The sequence below is a fragment of the Physeter macrocephalus genome, chromosome 18 (genome assembly GCF_002837175.3).
Source record: "Physeter macrocephalus isolate SW-GA chromosome 18, ASM283717v5, whole genome shotgun sequence".
Lineage (NCBI taxonomy): Eukaryota > Metazoa > Chordata > Mammalia > Artiodactyla > Physeteridae > Physeter > Physeter macrocephalus.
The window spans coordinates 33496357-33520740 of record NC_041231.1 but is presented as its reverse complement, the minus strand read 5'-3'; the positions used below and the strand labels follow the sequence as shown (position 1 = coordinate 33520740).

At 40.9% G+C, this 24384-nt stretch overlaps 1 protein-coding gene across 24 annotated transcripts in view; it reads right to left on the bottom strand.

The window, feature by feature from the left end:
* The window catches only part of FHIT (fragile histidine triad diadenosine triphosphatase), a 1537641-nt gene that overhangs the window by 883061 nt on the left and 630196 nt on the right, over nucleotides 1-24384 (bottom strand). The window contains exon 1 of one of the 24 annotated variants that reach the window (XM_055080198.1): nucleotides 12637-12717. The exons of the other annotated variants lie outside the window; for them this stretch is intronic. Within the exon in view, the coding sequence (XP_054936173.1) occupies nucleotides 12637-12678 (42 nt within the window). The 5' untranslated portion in view covers nucleotides 12679-12717. Of the gene's footprint in view, nucleotides 1-12636; nucleotides 12718-24384 lie in introns of those variants that run through there. 24 annotated transcript variants of the gene reach the window in all.

Genomic DNA, 24384 nt, shown 5'->3' with positions numbered 1-24384 from the left:
TCAACACGATAGCATGAGAAGAAAATTTTCTTTGTCTTAGGTTACAAGAAAACCTAAAAGGAGATGATTTGGGCAGAGTGAGAAATTCCTTATTTCTCCTTAATGTTTTTCATATTTTGAGACGTTTGTGGTTCTCTCCATTTCCTTGTGCAACTCCTCTCAATCTCATTATGGATGAATTTGGATTTCCTATTGCTATGTCTTCAGTCACCATACAGAACCTTGTACCAGCTGGTCACATTTCCTCCGAGACTTATTCCCTAGATCAGGGGTTGGCAAACGTTTTGAACAAAGGGCCAGATAGTAAATATTTCAGACTCCGCAGGCCCCGCATTCTCTTTTGCAACTACTCGACTCTGCTGGTATAGCATGAAAGCAGTCAGAGATGATATGATATTCTAGATGATATGAATGAAAGAGCAAGGCTGTGTTCCAATAGAACTTTATTTATGGTCACTGAAACTACCATTTTCATGTGTCACAAATTATTCTTCCTCCTTTTATTTTTTTTAACCATTCAAAAATGCAAAAACAAAAACAAACAAAAAAAAATGCAAAAACAATCCTTAGCTCATGAGCCATACAGAAACAGGTGGCAGGCTAGATTTGGTTGATGGAGTGACATTTGCTAGCCTCCATCCTACATGACAAGGTGTCCTATGTTAAAGGCATTTGCCGTAAAGCAAAGTTTTGTCATGTTCAAAGATCTCATCTGGCAATGGCTCCGTGCTCAAAGAGCAAAAGTATCCTCAGGTACCAGTGTGTCAGAATCACTTGCCTTCCCTAAAACCACTTTTTAATATTTTACACATATTCTCTAAAAGTATCCGAGTTAAATCACCAGCTCTCTAGGAAGTATTAGAAAGAATAATATCCGTATAAACTGATATTTTAAAACACTTCATCTCACACAGTTACAATGTATTCCATCTTATAAACTTTTCTTGAGAAAGGATTCTAGAATCTGGGCTCTGAAAGGGATCTTAAAGGTCATAAAGGCCAGTTGTTTTCAAAAGGCATTCTCCAGAGCCTGCAAGGGCCTTCCTGTTATCTGCAGAAACAGCCCTACAAAATGGCCTGGGGTTAAGAAATCTAGCAGGGGTGTGCTGGAGCCGGCTCCCACTGGCTCATCAGAACTGCGGTGTTATATTTTCAGGATTTTGTGAGCCCGCTGACGTCAGGTTGATAAACTGAAATTGGCCATGGTGGGTGCATTTGCCCCGTGGAAATCCCCAAATCCTCCAGTGCTGCATATCAAGATATTTTTCCCCCTGAGAGCCAGTTGTTAAGCATCTATCAGCACCACCACTGCCCATTACCCCCTTCCAACAAAGAAACTCCTCTTAGATCTGTTTTACACACACACACTCACTCATGAACTAGGAAGGCAATATCAGTGAGCCCAGATGAAGGTACGTAGTATTGCCCCAAGCCATAAACAAGTGGATACAGGATCAAGCACTGTTTTGTATCCTCCTTAAGTCACTGCTCCCTTTGGAATCCCAAATGCACTCTCATTTTGTATTAAATATGGTCAACTGAAGACTAAGGAATTCAAACATTTTGCCCAGGACTAAAGATTTATCAGAACCTATTGTCTCCTCTAATTATATGTGTTCATCTAACATGGAAAAGGAGAAAGAAACTACAGAGGACCTCACGCCATTTACAACTGTGATCCAGAATGTGTCATTTCCACTTCCGTGTAATGCTAGCTAACTATCCACAAAGCTCCAGCCCATTTCCCTTTTTCTTTATTTTTGCTATTGCTGAATGAAGATCCTTTCAATGTAATAACTAGCAATGCCCTAATGTTCCTGGACTATATGTGTTTGTTTTTAGGCAGGAGGCTCTCTGATTATTCTTGGTTCTTGGTCTCACTCCGCTAAACTACATGAGCCCATAAACCTAAAGAAATCATTTTGAATTTATTTTTTCTGTATTTGCTACCTTCATCTTAGTTTTGCATCACTTCAGGCATCAACAAAACCATTTTAGTACAGCTCTTTCCCTTCAGCTTTGCAAGATTAGAAAATAAAAAGAACATTTACAGTTACTAGTTGAGCTGGAATATCTAAAGGGGGATTATGTCCCTATTTGTCAGTAAATACGATAACAGTTCACATAAGAGTAGGCTGAAGCTGAGTGGTCATACCTAATTCTGAAACAAATTTCTCTCTAAGCATCAGAAATGAATACACAGGACTCGAATGCTCCTGAAACTTCACAACAACGTATTCATGCATAATCAGAAATGTGTAGACTCTAATAAATCTACCTCTCCAATCTTCAGAAAGCAATTTTTGGAGCCCGACACAGATGTATTTCGTTGGAGTTCTATTGAAACTCTTTACATTATATGGCCATGGTGGTATTCACCCTGGGGTTATTCATATACAATTTTAATTATTTATTTATGGACTCACACGGTGTTATTTTTCATTCAGATCCATAGCTAGTTACACATTCTGCAACAAAATATTTAAATGAAATTCTGAGACTCACAAAGCCTTGCAGTGAATGCAAGAAAGATCCATCAATACTCTGTGAGTCAACAGAGGGCACCTACAAGTTAAACCAGGCTTGGTACTCAAATGCACATCTCAACATAAAGCTACCACTTCAATACATAAATTGTAACTCCAGGTGCTTTTCAAGACAAATATTCCAATAACCTGATTTTTCTACTTCTTTGATTGGTTCACAAGTAACAGAGCAGAATCAATTATCTAGAACCCGTTCATAGTCTATGAAAATATTTTCCAAGCGGGGTTCTGTGTAACACTATTATGAGAGAGATTACAGTTTCTCTAGTATTAAAAAAAAAAGTTCTGAATTTGAGTAAGTCTGGGAGATGCTGAGTTTAGCCATTTTTTCCTTCCTTGTAGAGTTCTCAGAGCCTTTAATATGCTTATGTGCACTGAGATTCCCCCAAGAAGAGCAATATAGTGTACAGCACTTTCCACACATTTTATTTTCTTTATAAATTTATTTATTTTATTTTATTTATTTTTGGCTGCGTTGCGTCTTTGTTGCTCACGCGCACGGGCTTTCTCTAGTTGCGGTGAGCAGGGGCTACTCTTCGTTGCGGTGCACAGGCTTCTCATTGTGGTGGCTTCTCTTTGTTGCAGAGCATGGGCTCTAGGCATGAGGGCTTCAGTAGTTGTGGCTCGTGGGCTCAGTAGTTGTGGCACACAGGCTTAGTTGCTCTGCAGCATGTGGGATCTTCCTGGACCAGGCAGTCTCTAAAGTGGAGGCTCAGTAGTTGTGGCACACAGGCTTAGTTGCTCTGCAGCATGTGGGATCTTCTTGGACCAGGGATCGAACCCGTGTCCCCTGCACTGGCAGGCAGATTCTTAACCACTGTGCCACCAGGTAAGTCCCTTCCACACATTTTAAACCGAAAGAACTTTCTTCTCATGGAGCACCTGAAGATACGAGTGTCCCATGAAACACACTTGGGAGAATGCTGGATCATAGGACACAGCTGAGATTTAAGTATGAGCGCCAAAATTAGAGCAATAGAGAGAGGGGAGAATCATCTGAGATCCCTCTCACGTGAGCACACCCACAGCAGTGAGATTAATACAACAGAGACTTCTGAGTTCTTCCTTACCCATTTCCAGACCCTATCAGAGAAATAAAGAAAGGGGGTCAGGGTGAGAGCTCAGCAGTCCTGTAAGATAACCTCCCCCCAACTATTTGATAGTTCCCCTGACTTACCATCTATGCATCAAAATAGTCAGATGTGTGCTAATTCATCAAAAACTTCAAAGTTAGGAATTTAAAAAAAAGATCTGAGCTTCATTTGCGGTTAAGGACAGTCAACTGGAGACAGGAATTCAAACATCCTGCATAGGAAGGATCACAAATTTAGAGAAAAGACTTCCTTCCATCTAAGCTCTATATAAGAAAAGTAGGGCTTCCCTGGTGGCGCAATGGTTGGGAGTCCACCTGCCGATGCAGGGGACACGGGTTCGTGCCCCGGTCCGGGAAGATCCCACATGCCGCGGAGCGGCTAGGACCCTGAGCCATGGCCACTGAGCCTGCGCGTCCGGAGCCTTTGCTCCGCAACGGGAGAGGCCACAACAGTGAGAGGCCCGCGTACAAAAAAAAAAAAAAAAAAAAAAAAAAAAAAGAAAAGAAAAGTAATTGCCTGATATATATTGGGATAAAGAAAGGAATTTTTTAAAATGTTTTGTTTTGTCCCTACAGTTTGGAGGTAAAACAACAGTAGAGATGAACAAGCCATGTAGTTCAAGTTTCTCATTTCACAAATGGGAAAACTGAGGCTCAAGGAATTTAAAGGTTTGATCAAGGTCATGCAAGACATTAGCTAATGGCAGATTTGGGACTGCTACTAATGAGTCCATTGAGCTAAAGGAAGGGACTGACAAGCCCATGTGATTATCTGTTTCTATTTCCTGCCCCTTTATTAAAATAATTAGCCGTTATTTATTGAGCTTCTGATAAATGCCAGGCACTGTGCTAAGCTGTTTAATATGTTCTCTCATTTTATCTTCTGACCATGGTAATGTGGTCAGTTTTATCCTTATTTCACAGTTATGACACAGAAGTTTCATACTATGTCCATCATCACACAGCTTGCCAGGGGTAGAATGTGCATCAGGAGGCAAGTCAGCCTAAATCCAAAGCCCATGCACTTCACTTGACTTTCTCTTTTTTCCCATCCCTCCCCCTCCACCCGCCGCCACCAGGCTTCTGCCACTCCTTCTCCTTCCATTTCCATTTAAAAGCAGTTGTGATTAAAATAAAAGGTCGGCTGCCCATAACTTAATTCAAATGTTCTTTCTTCCTTGCTTTCAGACACGTTACTATCTTCCATCATCCACATCGACCAAGGATTTAGGCTGAGATGAGTGTGCATAAAATAATCTGGGTCTCCCACAAGTTGGGCACCTTGGAGGGGCCATTCTCTTAGCCCTTAAGGAAACCGAACTTGGTCATATTTCCTTTCTCCCCACATCTACTAAAGATCAACTGATACAGAATGGAAGAACTTGCTAATAATTTATTACTGATTTCTTTAAAATATTTCATCAATAAAGGATCACACAGTGAAATAACTTTGGAATCTAGGGACAGGATCTGAAAAATACCATTCTCTAAATTTCTCAGACAGGAGAGAGGGAGGAGCATACAGATAGATCATCTGCATCAGAATCCCCTGAGACTGGGCCTCACAATCCCATCCCAGACTAAGTCAGTCAGAATCTCTGAAGTGGAAACCAGGACTCGGCATTTGAATAAGCTCCCCTGGTGATTATAATTTACACCAAAGTCAACCTAACCTAAGAAGTGACTTGTAAGTGTGTTGCTTATAGGACTCAGGTGTTTCCCAAGCTTCCTTCAAGAAACCAGAGTTCAGCTACAGGAGTGGGAGACAATGTCTGCTGAGTCCAGAGACAGTGAAGAAAACATTCTCTTGAGAGAGAGACTGCTCTCTGGGGTAGATGGGATCTGCATGGCAGGTGACTCTGGCAGGAGATCATCCAGAACAAGGCTATGCAACAAGACCACCTTCCTCGGTGCTAACTTTAAAATCAACAAAACTCAACAAGAAACTATTCGAGCATCATTTTAACGTTTTTTCGTAGAAAACATAAATCATGCAAGCACAGGGTAACACATTCAAATAGATGCAAAGCACTTAAAGTAAAAAATGAGTCTTCCTCCCACCCCAGCCCTTCCAGGCACAAGCACTTGTCTCCTGCACTTCAGAAACTCACTTTGCAGAGTAACACATATATGTGTGTATTCCTTTCTTTTAATACAATGGAAGGAAGCCCATGGTACAGATAGCTCTGTATCTTTCATTTTCACCTCAGTAACATATCTTGGAGTCCATTTTCTACCTTACATGGACATATATATTACATATATAATTCTCTTTAACAGCATCACAGTTTTATATCATATAAATATACCATAAATCATCTGACCAGTTTATATTGGATAGATATTGAGATTTCTTCGATTCCTAGAAGGATGCTACAAGGAACACGGTTATTCATATGTCTTTGCCCACGTCAAGATTTATCTTGAGGATAAATTTATGCAAGCAAAATTGCAAAGGCAAAGGATACATGCATTTTTATTTTTTTATTATTTATTTTTATTTATTTACTTATTTATTTATTTTAATATTTTTTTTTGGCTATGTCGGGTCTTAGTTGCGGGATCTTCATTGAGGCACACAGGATCTTTTGTTGCGGTGCACAGGCTCTTTGTGGCACACGGTCTTCTCTCTAGTTGTGGCGTGTGGGTTTTCCCTCTCTAGTTGTGGCGCACGGGTTCCAGAGCACCTGGGCTCTGCAGTTTGTGGCACACAGGCTCTCTAGTTGAGGCGCATGAGCTCAGTAGTTGTGGTGCGAGGGCTTAGTTGTCCTGTGGCATGTGGGGTCTTAGTTCCCTGACCAGGCATCGAACCTGCGTCCCCTGCATTGTAATTCTTTACCACTGGACGCCCAGGGAAGTCCCAAAGGATATATGCATTTTTATATGAGATAATGCCAAAATTTCCCTCCAAAGAGGTTGTAGCAATTTAAGCTTCTATTAATGGTATACGATACTGCTTGTTTCCCCCACACCCTCACCAGTACAGTGTATTTCTGATTTTAATTTAATTTGCCACTGTGACTTCTTACTGGAGAAAGTGCTGACCGGATAACATGAATGTAACTTGGCAGCTATATTTCTCCTGGAGAATGAACACACTGGCATTCTAATTTATCATCTTCTTCTTTTTTTTTTTTTTTTTTTTTTTTTTTTTTTTTTTTTTTGTGGTATGCGGGCCTCCCTCCGTTGCGGCCTCTCCCGTTGCGGAGCACAGGCTCCGGACGCTCAGGCTCAGCGGCCATGGCTCACGGGCCCAGCCGCTCCGCGGCATGTGGGATCCTCCCACACCGGGGCGCGAACCCGGTTCCCCTGCATCGGCAGGCGGACGCGCAACCACTGCGCCACCAGGGAAGTCCCTATCATCTTCTTATGAGTTACGTAAGCATGAGTCAGTGGCCTTGACCCTCTTCCACTCTGGGTAAATGTACAAACTTCAGTTTCTAGACTTGCAAACCTAGGTAAATAGTGATGCACCAAGAAACTACACACCTACAAGATTGCTGAAAGGAGTCCGCGTTTAATTTGCTCTTTGAAAATTTAGAAATAAATTTCAAAACCAAAATATTTCTTCTCATCAGTTAATCACTTAAAATGTACGTAAACTCTAAAAACCTTAAAAATGACTATAAACAAAATTTCCTAGCTCAAGTCTGCAAGAGAGGAGGGACTCTGTTGGATGCTTTGGACCAAACCTCCTTAATGGATAGAAGGAATTTGGTTCAAACAAAATCTACCATACTCAATACTCTGCTTCATGGATTCAAAAGTTAATCAAAATTCATACTACAGATGTTGTCACTGATTGTCACAACAGAAAATCAGAAGCCCTCCTCACCCAACAGCTCTGTACACTACCTACAGGGAATAACAGACAATGTGCTGCTTCTTCCAGTAATTCTTAGGATGTTATCGATTTATTATTTATCTTTCACTAAGTCCATGCACTTAGGAGGAAATAGGGTATAATATATATGCACTTTCAGAAAACTGCTTTAATGAGTCTTTCAGAAGTGCCTGCTCTGCAACAGAGAATTACTTAAGCACTGGAAATCCAATCAACTAATATTTATTTTGCAACTTCTATGCACATGCCTAAAAATTTTACCCCATGAGTAAATTAAGTCCCTCTGGAAAAATACATTAATTCAACACATATTTCCTGAGTGTTTACTATGGGCCAGGCACTGAGCTGGCACCATTGCTCCCAAAGGAAATAAGGCAGAGTCCCTGCCCTTGAGTTAGGAATAACCAGATGCAAGATACAGCCAAGTCGACAGATGAGTTAGAGCACAGGATATACATAGTAGGATCATAGAAAAAAAGAGCTCCTAATCAAGCCTTGAGGGAATCTGGGAGGCTTCTAGGAGGAGGCAGTCTAAAATGATTCCTAAATAGGATTCAGCCAAGAGAAAAAATGAACAGAATCAAGGAAATACTGCTTTACCATAGAAGTCCACCTAAACCAAATGAAAGTTGACCACAGGATGGTATCCACCGGATATACCGTGAGCCAGGGTTAGAATATATGCAGCCTTCATGACAGAAAACAAACCTCTAAAAAGTTTTCTGAAAATCTGAGGCCTCAAATAAGAATAAAAGAAAAGCTTAGCAACACACATGCGCATACTCAAACTGAAACATGTTTTTCATTACAAATACCAATACCACACATTTTCACCAACTCTGAAAAATCAAATGGACATTTTACAGATTCTAGAATGTGCTCCCTAATTCCCTCCCTGTGTCCCCACCCCCATTAAACTGCAGCATGAACATCTGGTTTTGAGGCCCACCTTCTCAGCACTTAAAACTTTCAGAATCTAATTAGAGATAGTCATAGAGGAAGAGGATAGGCTTGATGGACTGAGATATATTTTCTGTCCCTGGTGTTTATATTATTTTGACAGTAAGGAAGCCTAAAGTAGGAATTGGTTAGAAGCAAACTCCCCGAAGAATATCAACAAGGAAAAATAGCCACTGAGCTGTATAAATCCACTTGCTACAAACTTACACACACATAGTAACCAGGAATGAAGTTTAATCCTTATAGGAAAACAATGAAAAATCCACGTATGCTGATTTGGCCCTCCCCATATCTTAGAGGACTAAAGTTAGCTCTTCAATATGCTATGCTAGGAAACAAGATGAAAATAGCAAACGGGAAAATGAAACGAGCCTTCTGAGATTCATTTGTTAGCTTGTTCATTCAAATATACTGTAGGAGAACGTGCTTTCCATAAAGAAATTATTCAATTTTGAACACTAACTTGTACTGTTTGGGGAAGAATTGCCTCGCTCTAGCTAATAGCAGACATTTTCAAGAGTCTCAGATTATGTAGCTTTGGGAGAAGAAAGAGTTTGGATAGGCTGAAGAACAGGAACATTTACTGCCACCATATTGTAGTGATTTAAGAGGTATCAGTTTGGGTTGCTACAGTCACTCTAGTTATGTGGTCTATGTTCCAAGTGGAACAGCTTCCAATGTGTTCTTTTCAGAATCTAAGGGGGGGAAAGAAAAGGAAAATCAGATTTCAAACCTGTCCTTTAACGAAAGGCTGTTAAAGTGATTTATCTTAACAAAGTGACCTTCAAATTAGAAGCTGTATGTGTTCTTATAACATTTTGAATTCCACACATCCTATCAAAAATTAGGTTAGAAAAAAAGTTTATACATATAAATATATACATGCTCATATAATTTTATATATATACACATATAATTATATATATACATATATATATTATAGATAGGCCATGTATTTGTGACATAATAATTTATCAAGATGCTGAAAGGAAAAGCAAAGAAAAAATATAGTCTATTAGTTAGAAATAGATATAACTATATAACTGTATCATACTATATACAGACATACGGACACACACAGACACAAACACACTTCAAAATACCAGTGGTTTAGGCAGACATATTTTTATTCTCCCACATAAGTTTGAGACCAGCAGACCAGAAGTGGTCTGGCCACTAGCTCTGCAGACATCTGAAACCAGGGCTACTTCCAGATTTGTGTTCTACCACCCCTAGCATATGGTCCTTACTTTCATGGTCTGAGATGGCACTCCAGCCAACCCATCCACTGTCTAGGCAGCAGGTTAGAGGCGGGGCAGACCTCCAGCCTTTAAGGATATGTTTTAGTTGTTACATGTATCACTTCTCCTCACTCCCACCGTCCAGAATTTAGTTATACAGCCACACTAAGAAGCAAAGAGGGCTGGAAACATAGTCTTTATTCTAGGCAGTTAGGTAGGCTCACAGAAGCAATACAGATGGGTAATTTAAGAAGGAAAGGCATCACATGTAGGAAAGTGACCTGAGTATGGAGAGAGTGAGGGGAATCTTGTCCTCTTCCAACTCCCAGCATTGGCAGGTCTCAGAGTGGTCACTGTGTATGTGCCTGGGGTTCAGCACCGCCCTGCCGGCTATAGCAAAGGTCCTGGGGAAGTGCTTGGCATGTAAGAAGTAAACTGCCGCAAGAGCAAAGGCTGAACTTGAATTGATGGTTCAGACCAGGACAGTGAGCAGCTTGGCCATCACCAGGGTGTCCTGAAGACCAGAGACTTTCTCCAAGTTCTGGGGAACTGATAACGTTTCAGTAAGTGGGCAAGAATTGTTCTCCTAGTAGTAATCTACAGTTGGGCACACTTAGTTGTACTCTCTCACTTTGCACCCTTGAGACCACAGGCAAGACTGTTTTGATCATAAAGAGGGAAAGAAGACCCATTTTTTTGTCCTTATGATACTACCTAGCCCAAGGAAAGTATTACTTTGAATTGATATTATAAACAAAGCTCTAACCCAGATGACATGACACTTCGTCCCTGCACATTAATTTATACATGCAACACATATCACTGAAGAAAAGTGTTTGGAGTTTCTACCAGAACAACAGACCTGAAATTAGTGCTGAAAAACATTCACAGCCAGAATTTTACCCCTGTGCCCTAGTTTTCTACATTGGTAACTTTCAATTTTTGCTGCTCAATGAAATTAATAAATAGCTTAGTAATTTAAAAAAAATACACTTGGAGTACATTATAGCTCTGTGTTAATTGGAAATGACTGTCATCTCCAACTGTCTGACACCATGTTTGACTTTCTCTTCCTCCATTCTTTGACCTTTCCCTTGAACAAAGCAGAGGGATATCCAAGTACATTTCTTTTAGGAACACACTGCCCTTCCTTTGAGCTGACATCGCTAGAATTAAGAACTCAGAGCCAGCCAATGTGCAAAAACACTTCTCCCCAGTGCCACATTCTTAGGTGAGTCAGAAAGCCTATCAAATTCTACTTCACAAATAAAACTAATTCCTATAATATGAGCTGGGAAGCTGCATTAATATTTCTAAGACCAAATATTCTCCCTCAACTAATATAAATTTATAGCTATGACTTTTCCCATTGCTCTATCGACTGTTCATGGTATATGAAAGTAATTAGGCTGCCCTGAAAGCCACAGCTGCATTGAGAACTATATTTGAGTAAACACAAAAGAAAAGTACTTTGAGTGTTACTTTTAATGTTTCCATAAAAGTTAACATCTATAAAAATATTGTTTCCAGTTTATGTTTAGAAGCCAGCCCCCTTAGTTACTGAAGGGGGATGTATGAAAGTCTGTGGAAACAAAGTGTACTGGCATCCTGCCACATGGAATACTGCAGAATTCTGTGATAATTCAGATCTGGCCAGGCCACACCTCAAAGCATGTCCTGCAAAATACAGTACGTACACACAGTGAAAATGACCTCTGTAACTCTAACCCATGAGAGACTGAATACACAAGGGATGATGGCCAGACTATATATAAAAAGAGAACTGTGACCCACAATCTGCAGCAACCATTCCAGGAAGCCAAACAACAACCTCTGTAACAGTTGGCCCCAAATGGTCAGTACTTCATCTATAGTGCCTGGTTTCCCCAATTTTTGCTTCTGGCCTCCAACTTAGGACCAACCAGAGAAAGCGAAATAACCTCCCCTAACCAACCACAGAGGATGTCCTGCTTCTATCTAGCCTGGCTCCAGCTTCCCCATGTCAACAACCTCTAGTCAGGGCACACCTGAAGCTCTCACTTCTTTCCTCTCTAAAGCTTCCACTCCCATGATTGCCTCTGAGTCCCTGCCAAGTGCAGGTAACAGTGGCAGACTCCCTTGCATTAGCAAGCTCTGGCTAAATAGCCTTTGCTTGTCCTCATTCGGGTGATCTTCGTTTATTTCCACACCCTGTTCTCCCTGGTGTCTCTCCAGCCCGCTGGGCCCTGTGCAAGGAGCACCCTCTGCTTTCTCCTCTCCATCTTACAGCATCTTCATTCTTCCCTGCTGCCTGGGGCTGTCTTTCCGGAGATGAACTGCTCCTCCTCTATTCTAGGCTGATGCTTCCAACTGCAATTTTTTTCAATATTTCTCCTCCTCCTTACTGTACCCTTTGTTGCCATCTATTGTGTCCTTTCCTGTGTCCCACAGACGTCACCAGGACAGTGGGGGAAGAGTCACAGGGCATCCACTACGCTAAGCATGGTGGAGCTACTGTGAGGACAGAATATGAGAAGTCAAGACCTTGGCCTTGCCAAGAAAAGGGATCATTACAGATTGATTGACCTGCATTAAATTTTGAGCCCAAACTAGGCAGCCGATCTGGAAGCTAAGAAAAAAAGCAAAAAGCCAGGAGCCAACAGCAACCGACTGAGGGGTCAGAAGTGACCAGTATCAAGACAGTGGGGTGGACAGAGGTAAGCCAGGAGAAGAGGAATCAGAGGAAAGAGAAACCTCATCAGGAAGAACGCAACTGTTCAGATTAAGCCGAGGACACCATGTCAACCACTGTTTTCTGCATACTGAGCTCTGGGACCTCAGCAAGCCCCATCTTAAAGAAAAAGCATGTGGAGGGTCACCAAGCATTTCTGCCCAAAATATATTTTCCTTTGCAATATAGTCTCTAGTGAAGCACTCAAATCCCACACCTAAGTGTAATAAAACACTTCTCACCAACTTCCTCTTCCAAGGCTCAGAACATTCTCTTCTTTCCATTTTGTCTTCGGTCTCCCCTTTTCTGTTGATTCCTCTACTAATCTTTATGTCTTCTCGCTCTTACAAATAAGTGTTCTCACTCATGTTAAACTCGCAAGTTACCAACTTCTTTTCCTCCTTTCTTTAACCACAAGCATTCCTGAAGGAATCGTCTCAACACCCAATCTTCACTGTCCCCTCAGCCGAATACAGTGTTGGCTTCTTCCCTCTGCCACTGTAATAGAATCACTTTCCAAGGTCACTAATGACGACCTCGGGCCCAAATCTCATGCTGTCCTGTAGTCCCCACATGCCGCAGGACTCTCTTGGTCCACCTTGACTTTTCGGGCACCACACTCTCCCTCAGGACCCTCCTTCAGCTCAGCTATTTCTTAATCTTGCAGTGCTGCCCAGTCCGCTTTCCCATACCCCCGTCTCCTCTGCTTTGGAAACTCGACCTTGTCTCCAAAATCCATGCCAAATTGCCATTTCCTCTGTCTCTCCAGAAATAGACAACACCAAGTCCTCCTTTGTTGTTCTTGGTGTTTGAGTCAGTGTCCTATGCAGCCTCATAGTAAGGTGATCTGCACCTCTGTGTTCTATTCTCCCTTAGCCTGTTAGCTCCTTGCAGGTAAAGACTAAGTCTCATCCAGGTCTAAGAATAGAACTGGACACATAACAGGTATGGGCTCTGGAGTCTGGCTACTTACACAGTAAGTATGACAACAGTGTCTACCTCATAGAACAATGCCCAGCATGCTGGCTGTTATCATCATTATCATCAAGAGATGAGAGTTAATTTCTACTGAACCTAATAATGTGAAAAAAAAGTGTATTACCCCCCTGTGAATTTAAATTGATACAGCCACTATGGAGAACAGTACGGAGGTTCCTTAAAAAACTACAAATAGAACTACCATACGACCCAGCAATCCCACTACTGGGCATACACCCTGAGAAAACCATAATTCAAAAAGAGTCATGTACCAAAATGTTCATTGCTGCTCTATTTACAATAGCCAGGACATGGAAGCAACCTAAGTGTCCATCAACAGATGAATGGATAAAGAAGATGTGGCACATATATACAATGGAATATTACTCAGCCATAAAAAGAAACAAAATTGAGTTATTTGTAGTGACGTGGATGGACCTAGAGTCTGTCATACAGAGTGAAGTAAGTCAGAAGGAGAAAAACAAATACCGTATGCTAACACATATATATGGAATCTAAAAAACAAAGTTCTGAAGAATCTAGGGGCAGGACAGGAATAAAGACGCAGATGTGTAGAGAATGGACTTGAGGACACAGGGAGTGGGAAGGGTAAGCTGGAACAAAGTGAGAGAGTGGCATGGACATATATACACTACCAAATGTAAAACAGATAGCTAGTGGGAAGCAGCCGCATAGCACAGGGAGATCAGCTCAGTGCTTTGTGACCACCTAGAGGGGTGGGATAGGGAGGGTGGGAGGGAGGGAGACGCAAGAGGCAAGAGATATGGGAACATATGTATATGTATAACTGATTCACTTTGTTGTAAAGCAGAAACTAACACACCATTGTAAAGCAATTATACTCCAATAAAGATGTTAAAAAAAAAAAAGGGTATTATCCCCCTGTGAATTTTCTACTGTATGATTTCAGAAATTTCATTTTTTTAAAAAAAGTGCTTCTAGTTACCTGGAAGACATGAAAGCTCAAATTTATTTCTGGTGTTCTCAGTTTTGTACAAGCATACTGTTTCTTTAATTATTTTATACGGCAGTATCCCCACCTCATTTTCTGTACTCATGGAGAAAGAAAGCCTGTAGAACCATTGTATGCCTATTTATCTTAGAAGGAAAAGGGAAGGAATACTAAGGTCATGAGGGGAAAATAGGGGCAAGTGCAAAGAAAATAGTCACAGGTAACTTTGGACAACATTGGTATTGGGAGAAAGGATCAGTAGAAAGATTTTTCCCACAATCCTGCATCCCAGAGACCTAAACACTTTCCCTGACTTCCAATAACAATAGTGAGAACTTTTGTTATAAAAGTATTTTTATAGCAGCTAACAAGCATTAAATGTTTAATCATTATAACATATGTAGGAGAACAGTATTGTTATTTTATAGATAAGAAACTGGGACTCATAGATGTCCAATAGCTTGCTGAAAGTCCTATATCTAGAAAGCAGCAGAAATAGAACTTGAACACTGATCTTTCAGACTCAAGAACACTTACCCATTTTTAACCATGTCCACACTACCTCCCCAAAAGGGTTGTAAGAAAATAATCAGTCATCATCCAAAGAAATTATACAGCTCTTTCTCCATGACAAACATGGGGTTAGAGGCTCCAAGTGAAGCCTAAGCCTAAATCCTCAGTCTCCAACACCACGGAACTGACAGGGGATTAAGACCATCAAGTGTTCACATTAAAGGGTCACTCCTGACTCCTCTTCTAATGAAGTTTAAATGGAAGCTCACTCTTTAAAACCTATGTTATCAACTTAACTTCAAAGCTTCATTCTTTTTGCTTTACCCAGACCCCAGCTTGAAGTTCCAATGGCCCAGCCTATACAATGTGTATGTGAATGAGATAAAACAACCAAGATATTGAGCAAGGAGCCCCAGTCTGATTGGTGAGAGGAACACCACCACCACCACCACCAGATTGCCAGATGCAAAGAAAGAACACAACAGCGGTACAAAATAAAGGAGTGTTCACAGCTATTGGTATCAGTAAGGCTTCACAGAGAAATTAGCATTAGAACTAAGAATGTTTAGATCACATTCTTTCATCTTAAAATTGCAAAAGGGTCTAGAAAGATGTACCATAACTACCTACCAACCAACTGCCATAGTAGAAATTTAATTCCAGCCTTCATATTGCAGAGCCCACCAAAACTTAACATCCAGAAACAATTAGATGGGGGTTTTTTTTGAACAATTAAAAGAGACGACATCTTCCAGATTAATGGATAGCAACTGAGTAAATGTGTTCTTTTGCTTAGAAATGCCAGAAATAATTATTGGCATAAAAGGTAACCATCAAGTAAAATGTCGACCATTTTTCAAATTGTGTTTTCTCTCCACTCAGTTATTAATAAACTTACCACATTTTGGTTAAAATATCTGTTCACAGGGAATATTAATTTTTCCCCAAATGATTACGGTTATACTATTTAAAAATGAACTTCACCAGGAGACATTAATTTGGTTGAGTTTTTGAACATAGGTAATTCCACTGGGCAACGAAAGTTACTTAATACTCTTCCATCTTTCACAAGAACAAAGAAAAGCAACTTCATTTTAAATGTTTAATTAGAAGTAAAACCAAGTTTTATAATGATATACCACACTGCCAGCAAGTAATAAAGATAAACATCTTTGCACATTATCAGCACTGAGAAACACTGTCAAATTTTGCCTTGCTTACAGATTGCAGGAAGAAACTTCTAAAGTATTAAATGGCTTTTCAGATACCACTTTTGCGTTTGGTGGTGGTTTTTCTTTTTTCTTTAACAGCTTGTGGTTGGGGTCATTTGAGGCATTAGTTTTGACAGTGACATTTCCTCATAATTGAGAGAAGTTTATGAGGTTCAGACATAATCGTGTGTGCGTTTAACAAACATACTGTTCACATTTTGAGAGAAACTGCTGATGCAGTCTGATGAAACTGTTCCAGCACTGCCAAATCGCCAACAGATGTGCTTGTCTGCCAAGGGATTTCCCTCGGAATGTTCTAACTGCCTTCTATCTGCTTAGAGAAAGTTCATTTAAAACCTGTTAAAATGTATTAATGCACAGTGTCGCATTATACCTGGCTGTGGGCATGCTGGCAAAAGAGATGTTATGGAAAGATTGGCACTGGGGTATCTCACAAAAACTTACAGATCCATTCAAAGCAGAAGATTCCCCTGCCCCCAGCCTTCCGGAAGGGAGGGCTCATCCAGTCTGCATAACTTACATTGCATAATTCCATAGAGTATGAGAACAGAAAGGGGCTCATCTATTCCTCCACACCCATTTAACATATGTTTGTTATTGATCCTGCAGTCTAGAGAGATTAAGCAACTTGTCCATAGTCACATGGTCAGTTGTCCAGTGACAATGTGGTCACTTGCAAACGCCCATTTGATTAAGAAAACAAAAGGTCAGTCAGTCTTGCACAAGGATGTGAGGCTCTGAGGGGGAGAAGAATAAACTATCCCCCCCCACCCCCCACCCCCAAAATACACCACTTGGTATGCAGATTATTTTGAGCTGAAGACAATCAACAGAGTCAGAAAGCTGTTTACCTTCCCCTTAACTGCCTACAAGAATTTAGATAGAGGATCTGTACTAGGAAGAGAGTTAATATCAAAGACAACTTTTTTTTTTTTTTTTCGGTAGGCGGGCCTCTCACTGCCGTGGCCTCTCCCATTGCGGAGCCCGGACGCACAGGCGCAGCGGCCATGGCTCACAGGCCCAGCCGCTCCGCGGCACGTGGGATCCTCCCGGACCGGGCCACGAACCCGTGTCCCCTGCATCGGCAGGCGGACTCTCAACCACTGCGCCACCAGGGAAGCCCAAAGATAACTTTTTATATTAGAAAGACTTCTCTGCGTGGCGTGGCTAACAGTTGTTTACCAAACATCTGCTCTTCTCATCTTCCTGTGATTCATCTTCCTCCCCTTTGAATCCCTAGATCCCTACTCCCTTCTCCTTAGCTCAGAAGGGCATATAAGTCTTAATTGTCTGCCTTTGGGTCTCACGTCTTTGGGGCTCCTGTATGTAGAAAATTTATTTTTCTTCTGTTAATCTGTTTTGTGTCTATTTAATTATTAGACCAACCAAAAGAACCTAGAAGGGAAGAAGGGGAATGTTTTCAGCCCATACCGCTCAAAGATAAGATCCTTTTGAGTATGAAGCTAAAACTTTAAATTATTACCAAATCAATGTTTTTGATGATTTCTATCGTGACTATTATGCAGGAATCTAATTTCAAAAACTTCATTAGAGTTACAAACTCAACCATTAAGAGAAGGATTAACAAGACTTTCTTTAGTGAATTAAAATTGACTTCTGAGTATTGATACAAGGGTAAGACAATATCACAATGACTGTACCTGCAAGGAAGTAAAATGCTAAGTTCTTTAGTTAAAAAAAGACAAGGGGGAAAAAAAGGAATGCAATACTCAAAGTATGCATGAAACCAGTATATATACTAATTCCTGGATTAATGTGAATGTTCATCTGCCAACTGAAAAGTACAATGAACAGCTATTGTTCCTGCCTATCTAAACTCCCTTCCTTTAGGGTTGGATTTTGCCACCCCAGCACTATTGACATTTTGCATCAGATAATTCCAGGTTGTGGAGTACTATCCTTTGCATTGTAGATATGTATGCCCTCCACCCATTAGATGCCAGTAGCATCACCTCTCCAGTCATGACAGCCAAAAACATCTCCAGATGTTGCTAAATGTCTCCAGATGGTGGTGGGTGGCAAGGGGACAAATCAATCCCTGGTGAGAACCACTGCTTTAAGGGAAAACCCCTCGTTGCTGCACTGGCCAGCCTGCCATTCACAGCATATGCCTAGTAGTTACTTAGACCTCAGTAATCTCCAGGCCAGGGCCTTCCCAATGTCCACCAATCTGTCCTGCTGAGGGCACCAGGTGCCAGCTCTTCATCTCCAGAACTTGTTCTTTAATCCCATATTCTACCCAGCATCCTCTCAAACCTCATTTCTTTTTTTTCCTACCTAAGTTATGCAAAGCATACAACTATAACAACCAAGGAAATCTACCTGATAAAAAGCTAAGTAGATGGGCTTCCCTGGTGGCACAGTGGTTAAGAATCCACCTGCCAATGCAGGGGACACGGGTTTGGGCCCTGGTCCGGGAAGATGCCACATGCTGTGGAGCAGCTGAGCCCGTGCACCACAACTACTGAGCCTGCGCTCTAGAGCCCGCAAGCCACAACTGCTGAGCCCACATGCTGCAGCTACTAAAGCCTGCGGGCCCTAGAGCCTGTGCTCTGCAACAAGAGAAGCCACCGCAATGAGAAGCCTGTGCACCGCAACGGAGAGTAGCCCCCACTCACCGCAACTAGAGAAAAGCCCGCCCACAGCAACGAAGACCCAATGCAGCCAAAAATAAAAATAAATAATTTTTTTAAAAAAGCTAAGTAGAAAATAATTGTTTTCATTCATGTTGGTAAAAAAAAATTAATGTATTTGTTGTATATTAATAGTAGGATAAGGCAGGAACATAGAATCACACACACCCCCATAACAAACTAACAAAAATAGTAAAGATATAGCATTTTTAAAGGCTAAAATTTTTACCAGCAGCTATAAAACCAGCAAAGTGCTATGAACTGATGCTAGAAAATTTTAAACTATAAGCTAAGAAAAGAAAATGAAGTTCTGGTAAAGTTATCTCCTTAATTCTTCCTACACCAGCCCTAAATACACCTAGAGGCAACACTAAAGAAAGAAAATAGACAGAATTCTCAAAAATACCCTAAAATTTGTAATGGTACAGACGGAGAGAAGGGGAGTGATTAGAAAACCTGGACAAATTCAAGGAATACAGCTTTATTACAGAAGCTCCTACATATCATTTTAAGACCTTATCAGGGGGATTGGGCCAAGCTTTTCTGGAGCTAAGGGATGACTACGGCCCTGAGGTAGCCCTGGAGATATAAAGATAAACAAAACAAAACAAAACAAAAAAAACTGGTTCTTGCCTGGCACACAATTCAATGGAGGAGTAGACATAAGAAGAAACAAATATGGCACAGTGTATGAAATAACATAATAACATATATGTTTTTATAAGAATAATCTTCTGGCCAAAGTTATTTCCAGGCAGTGAGGCTGATGAGTAGAAGAGATGAGACATCATGGACTGGAAAAAATACTTGACTTATTATCCACATCAACAAAGCACATGGAGAAACAATAGGAGAGGTGATTAACAGCGCCGCTTAAAGGAGTTCCAGAGACGCGCGCGAGCCGCGACTATCAGCGTGGACCCCAGAGACAGACGTGAGACACTAAGGCTGCTGCTGCAGCCACCAAGAAGCCTGTGTGCAAACACAGGTCACTATCCACATCTCCTCTCCCGGGATCCTTTGCAGCCCGCCACTGCCAGGGTCCCGTGATACAGGGAAAACTTCCCAGGGAGAACACACAGCATGCCTCAGGCTGGTGCAATGTCACGCTGGCCTCTGCCGCCACAGGGTTGCCCCACATCCGTACCAATCCCTCCACCCGGCCTGAGTGAGCCAGAGCCCCCGAATCAGCTGCTCCTTTAACCCCATCCTGTCTGAATGAAGAACAGATGTCCACAGGCGACCTACATGCAGAGGCGGGTCCATATCCAAAGCTGAACCCCGGGAGCTGTGCGAAAAAAGAAGAGAAAGGGAAATTTCTCCCAGCAGCCTCAGGAACAGAGGATTAAATCTCCACAATCAACTTGATATGCCCTGCATCTGTGGAATAACTGAATAGACAAAGAATCATCCCAAATTGAGGAGGAGGACTTTGGGAGCAAAGATATATATATATTTTTTCCGATTCTCTCTTTTTGTGAGTGTGTATGTGTACGCGCCTGTGTGTGATTTTGTCTGTATAGCTTTGCTTTTACCATTTGTGCTAAGGTTCTGTCGGTCCTTATTTTTTTTACATTTAAAAAATTTTTTGTTAATAATTATTTTTTAGTTTAATAACTTTATTTTATTTTACTTTATCTTATTTTATCTCCTTCCTTCCTCCCTTCCTCCCTCCCTCCCTCCCTCCCCCCCTCCCTCCCTCCCTTCCTTCCTTCCTTCCTTTCTTTCTTTCTTTCTATATTTTCTCCCTTTTATTCTGAGCCATGTGGATGAAAGGCTCATGGTGCTCCAGCCAGGCTTCAGGGCTGTGCCTCTGAGAGGGGAGAGACAAGTTCAGGAGACTGGTCCACAAGAGACCTCCCAGCTCCACGTAATACCAAACGGTGAAAATCTCCCAGAGATCTCCATCTCAACGCCAAGACCCAGTTTCACTCAACGACCAGCAAGCTACAGTGCTGGACACCCTGTGCCAACCAACTAGCAAGAGAGGAACACAACCCTGTCCATTAACAGAGAGGCTGCCTAAAGTCATAATAAGGCGACAGACACCCCAAAACACACCACCAGACATGGACCTGCCCACCAGAAAGACAAGATCCAGCCTCATCCACCAGAACACAGGCACTAGTCCCCTCCACCAGGAAGCCTACACAACCCACTGAACCAACCTTAGCCACTGGGGACAGACACCAAAAACAACGGGAACTACAAACCTGCAGCCTATGAAAAGGACACCCCAAACACAGTAAGTTAAGCAAGATGAGGAGACAGAAAAAATACACAGCACATGAAGGAGCAAGGCAAAAACCCACCTGACTTAACAAATGAAGAGGAAATAGGCAGTCTACCTGAAAAAGAATTCAGAATAATGATAGTAAAGATGATCCAAAATCTTGGAAATAGAATGGTGAAAATACAAGAGACGTTTAACAAGGAACTAGAAGAACAAAAGAGCACACAAACAATGATGAACAACACAATAAATGAAATTAAAAATTCTCTAGAAGGGATCAATAGCAGAATAATGGAGGCAGAAGAACGGATAAGTGACCTGGAAGATGTGCCACAACTACTGAGCCTGCGCATCTGGAGCCTGTGCTCTGCAACAAGAGAGGCCGCAACAATGAGAGGCCCGCGCACCGCGATGAAGAGTGGCCCCCACTTGCCGCAACTGGAGAAAGCCCTCGCACAGAAACGAAGACCCAACAGAGCCAAAAATAAATAAATTAATTAATTAAAAAAAAAAAAAAGATGATCCAAAATCTTGGAAATAGAAGAGAGAAAATACAAGAAATGTTTAACAAGGACCTAGAAGAACGAAAGAGCAAACAAACAGTGATGAACAACACAATAAATGATATTAAAAATTATCTAGAAGGGATCAATAGCAGAATAACTAAGGCAGAAGAACGGATGAGTGACCTGGAAGATAAAACAGTGGAAATAACTACTGCAGAGCAGAATAAAGAAAAGAGAATTGAGGACAGTCTCAGAGACCTCTGGAACAATATTAAACGCACCAACATTCGAATTATAGGGGTCCCAGAAGAAGAAGAGAAAAAGAAAGGGACTGAGAAAATATTTGAAGAGATTATAGTTGAAAACTTCCCTAATATAGGAAAGGAAATAGTCAATCAAGTCCAGGAAGCACAGAGAGTCCCATACAGGATAAACCCAAGGAGAAACACGCCAAGACACATAATAATCAAACTGTCAAAAATTAAATACAAAGAAAACATATTAAAAGCAGCAAGGGAAAAACAACAAATACACAAGGGAATCCACATAAGGTTAACAGCTAATCTTTCAGCAGAAACTCTGCAAGCCAGAAGGGAGTGGCAGGACATATTTAACATGATGAAAGAGAAAAACCTACAACCAAGATTACTCTACCCAGCAAGGATCTCATTCAGATTTGATGGAGAAATTAAAACCTTTACAGACAAGCAAAAGCTGAGAGAGTTCAGCACCACCAAACCAGCTTTACAACAAATGCTAAAGGAACTTCTCTAGGCAAGAAACACAAGAGAAGGAAAAGACCTACAAGAACAACCCGAAACAATTCAGTAAATGGTAATAGAACCATACATATCGATAATTACCTTAAATGTAAATGGATTAAATGCTCCCACCAAAAGACACAGACTGGCTGAATGGAAACAAAAACAAGACCCATATATATGCTGTCTACAAGAGACCCACTTCAGACCTAGGGACACATACAGACTGAAAGTGAGGGGATGGAAAAAGATATTCCATGCAAATGGAAATCAGAAGAAAGCTGGAGTAGCAATTCTCATATCAGACAAAATAGACTTTAAAGTAAAAACTATAACAAGAGACAAAGAAGGACACTATATAATGATCAAGGGATCGATCCATGAAGAAGATATAACAATTGTAAATATTTATGCACCCAACATAGGAGCACCTCAATACATAAGGCAAATACTAACAGCCATAAAAGGGGAAATCGACAGTAACACAATCATAGTAGGGGACTTTAACACCCCACTTTCACCAATGGACAGGTCATCCAAAATGAAAATAAATAAGGAAACACAAGCTTTAAATGATACATTAAACAAGATGGACTTAATTGATATTTACAGGACATTCCTTCCAAAAATAACAGAATACACATTCTTCTCAAGTGCTCATGGAACATTCTCCAGGATAGATCATACCTTGGGACACAAATGAAGCCTTGGTAAATTTAAGAAAATTGAAATCGTATCAAGCATCTTTTCCGACCACAACGCTATGAGACTAGATATCAATTACAGGAAAAAATCTGTAGAAAAAACAAACACATGGAGGCTAAACAATACACTACTTAATAACCAAGAGATCACTGAAGAAATCAATGAGGAAATAAAAAAATACCTAGACAAAAATGACAATGAAAACATGATGACGCAAAAACCATTAGCCAGACGCATCAAGAAAAAAAGGGAGAAGACTCAAATCAGTAGAATTAATAATGAAAAAGGAGAAGCAACAACTGACACTGCAGAAATACACAGATTCATGAGAGATTACTACAAGCAACTATATGCCAATAAAATGGACAACCTGGAAGAAACGGACAAATTCTTAGAAATGTACAACCTTCTGATACTGAACCAGGAAGAAATCGAAAATATGAACAGACCAGTCACAGCACTGAAATTGAAACTGTGATTAAAACTCTTCCAATAAACAGAAGCCCACGACCATATGGCTTCACAGGCGAATACTACCAAACATTTAGAGAGGAGCTAACACCTATCCTTCTCAAATTCTTCCAAAATATAGCAGAGGGAGGCACACTCCCAAACTCATTCTACGAGGCCACCATCACCCTGATACCAAAACCAGACAACGATGTCACAAAGAAAGAAAACTACAAGCCAATATCACTGATGAACACTGATGCAAAAATCCTCAACAAAATAGTAGCAAACAGAATCCAACAGCACATTAAAAGGATCATACACCATGATCAAGTGGGGTTTATCCCAAGAATGCAAGGTTTCTTCAATATATGTAAATCAATCAATGTGATAAAACATATTAACAAACTGAAGGAGAAAAACCATTTGATCATCTCAATAGATGCAGAGAAAGCTTTCGACAAAATTCAACACCCATTTATAATAAAAACCCTGCAGAAAGTAGGCATAGAGGGAACTTTCCTCAACATAATAAAGGTCATATATGACAAACCCACAGCCAACATCGTCCTCAAAGGTGAAAAACTGAAACCATTTCCACTAAGATCAGGAACAAGACAAGGTTGCCCACTCTCACCACTATTATTCAACATAGTTTTGGAAGTTTTAGCCACAGCAATCAGAGAAGAAAAAGAAATAAAAGGAATCCAAATCCGAAGAGAAGAAGTACAGCTGTCACTGTTTGCAGATGACATGATACTATACATAGAGAATCCTAAGGATGCTACCAGAAAACTACTAGAGCTAATCAATGAATTTGGTAAAGTAGCAGGATACAAAATGCACAGAAATCTCTGGCATTCTTATACACTAATGATGAAAAATCTGAAAAAGAAATAAAAGGAATCCAAATAGGAAAAGAAGAAGTAAAGCTGTCACTGTTTGCAGATGACATGATACTATACATAGAGAATCCTAAAGAGGC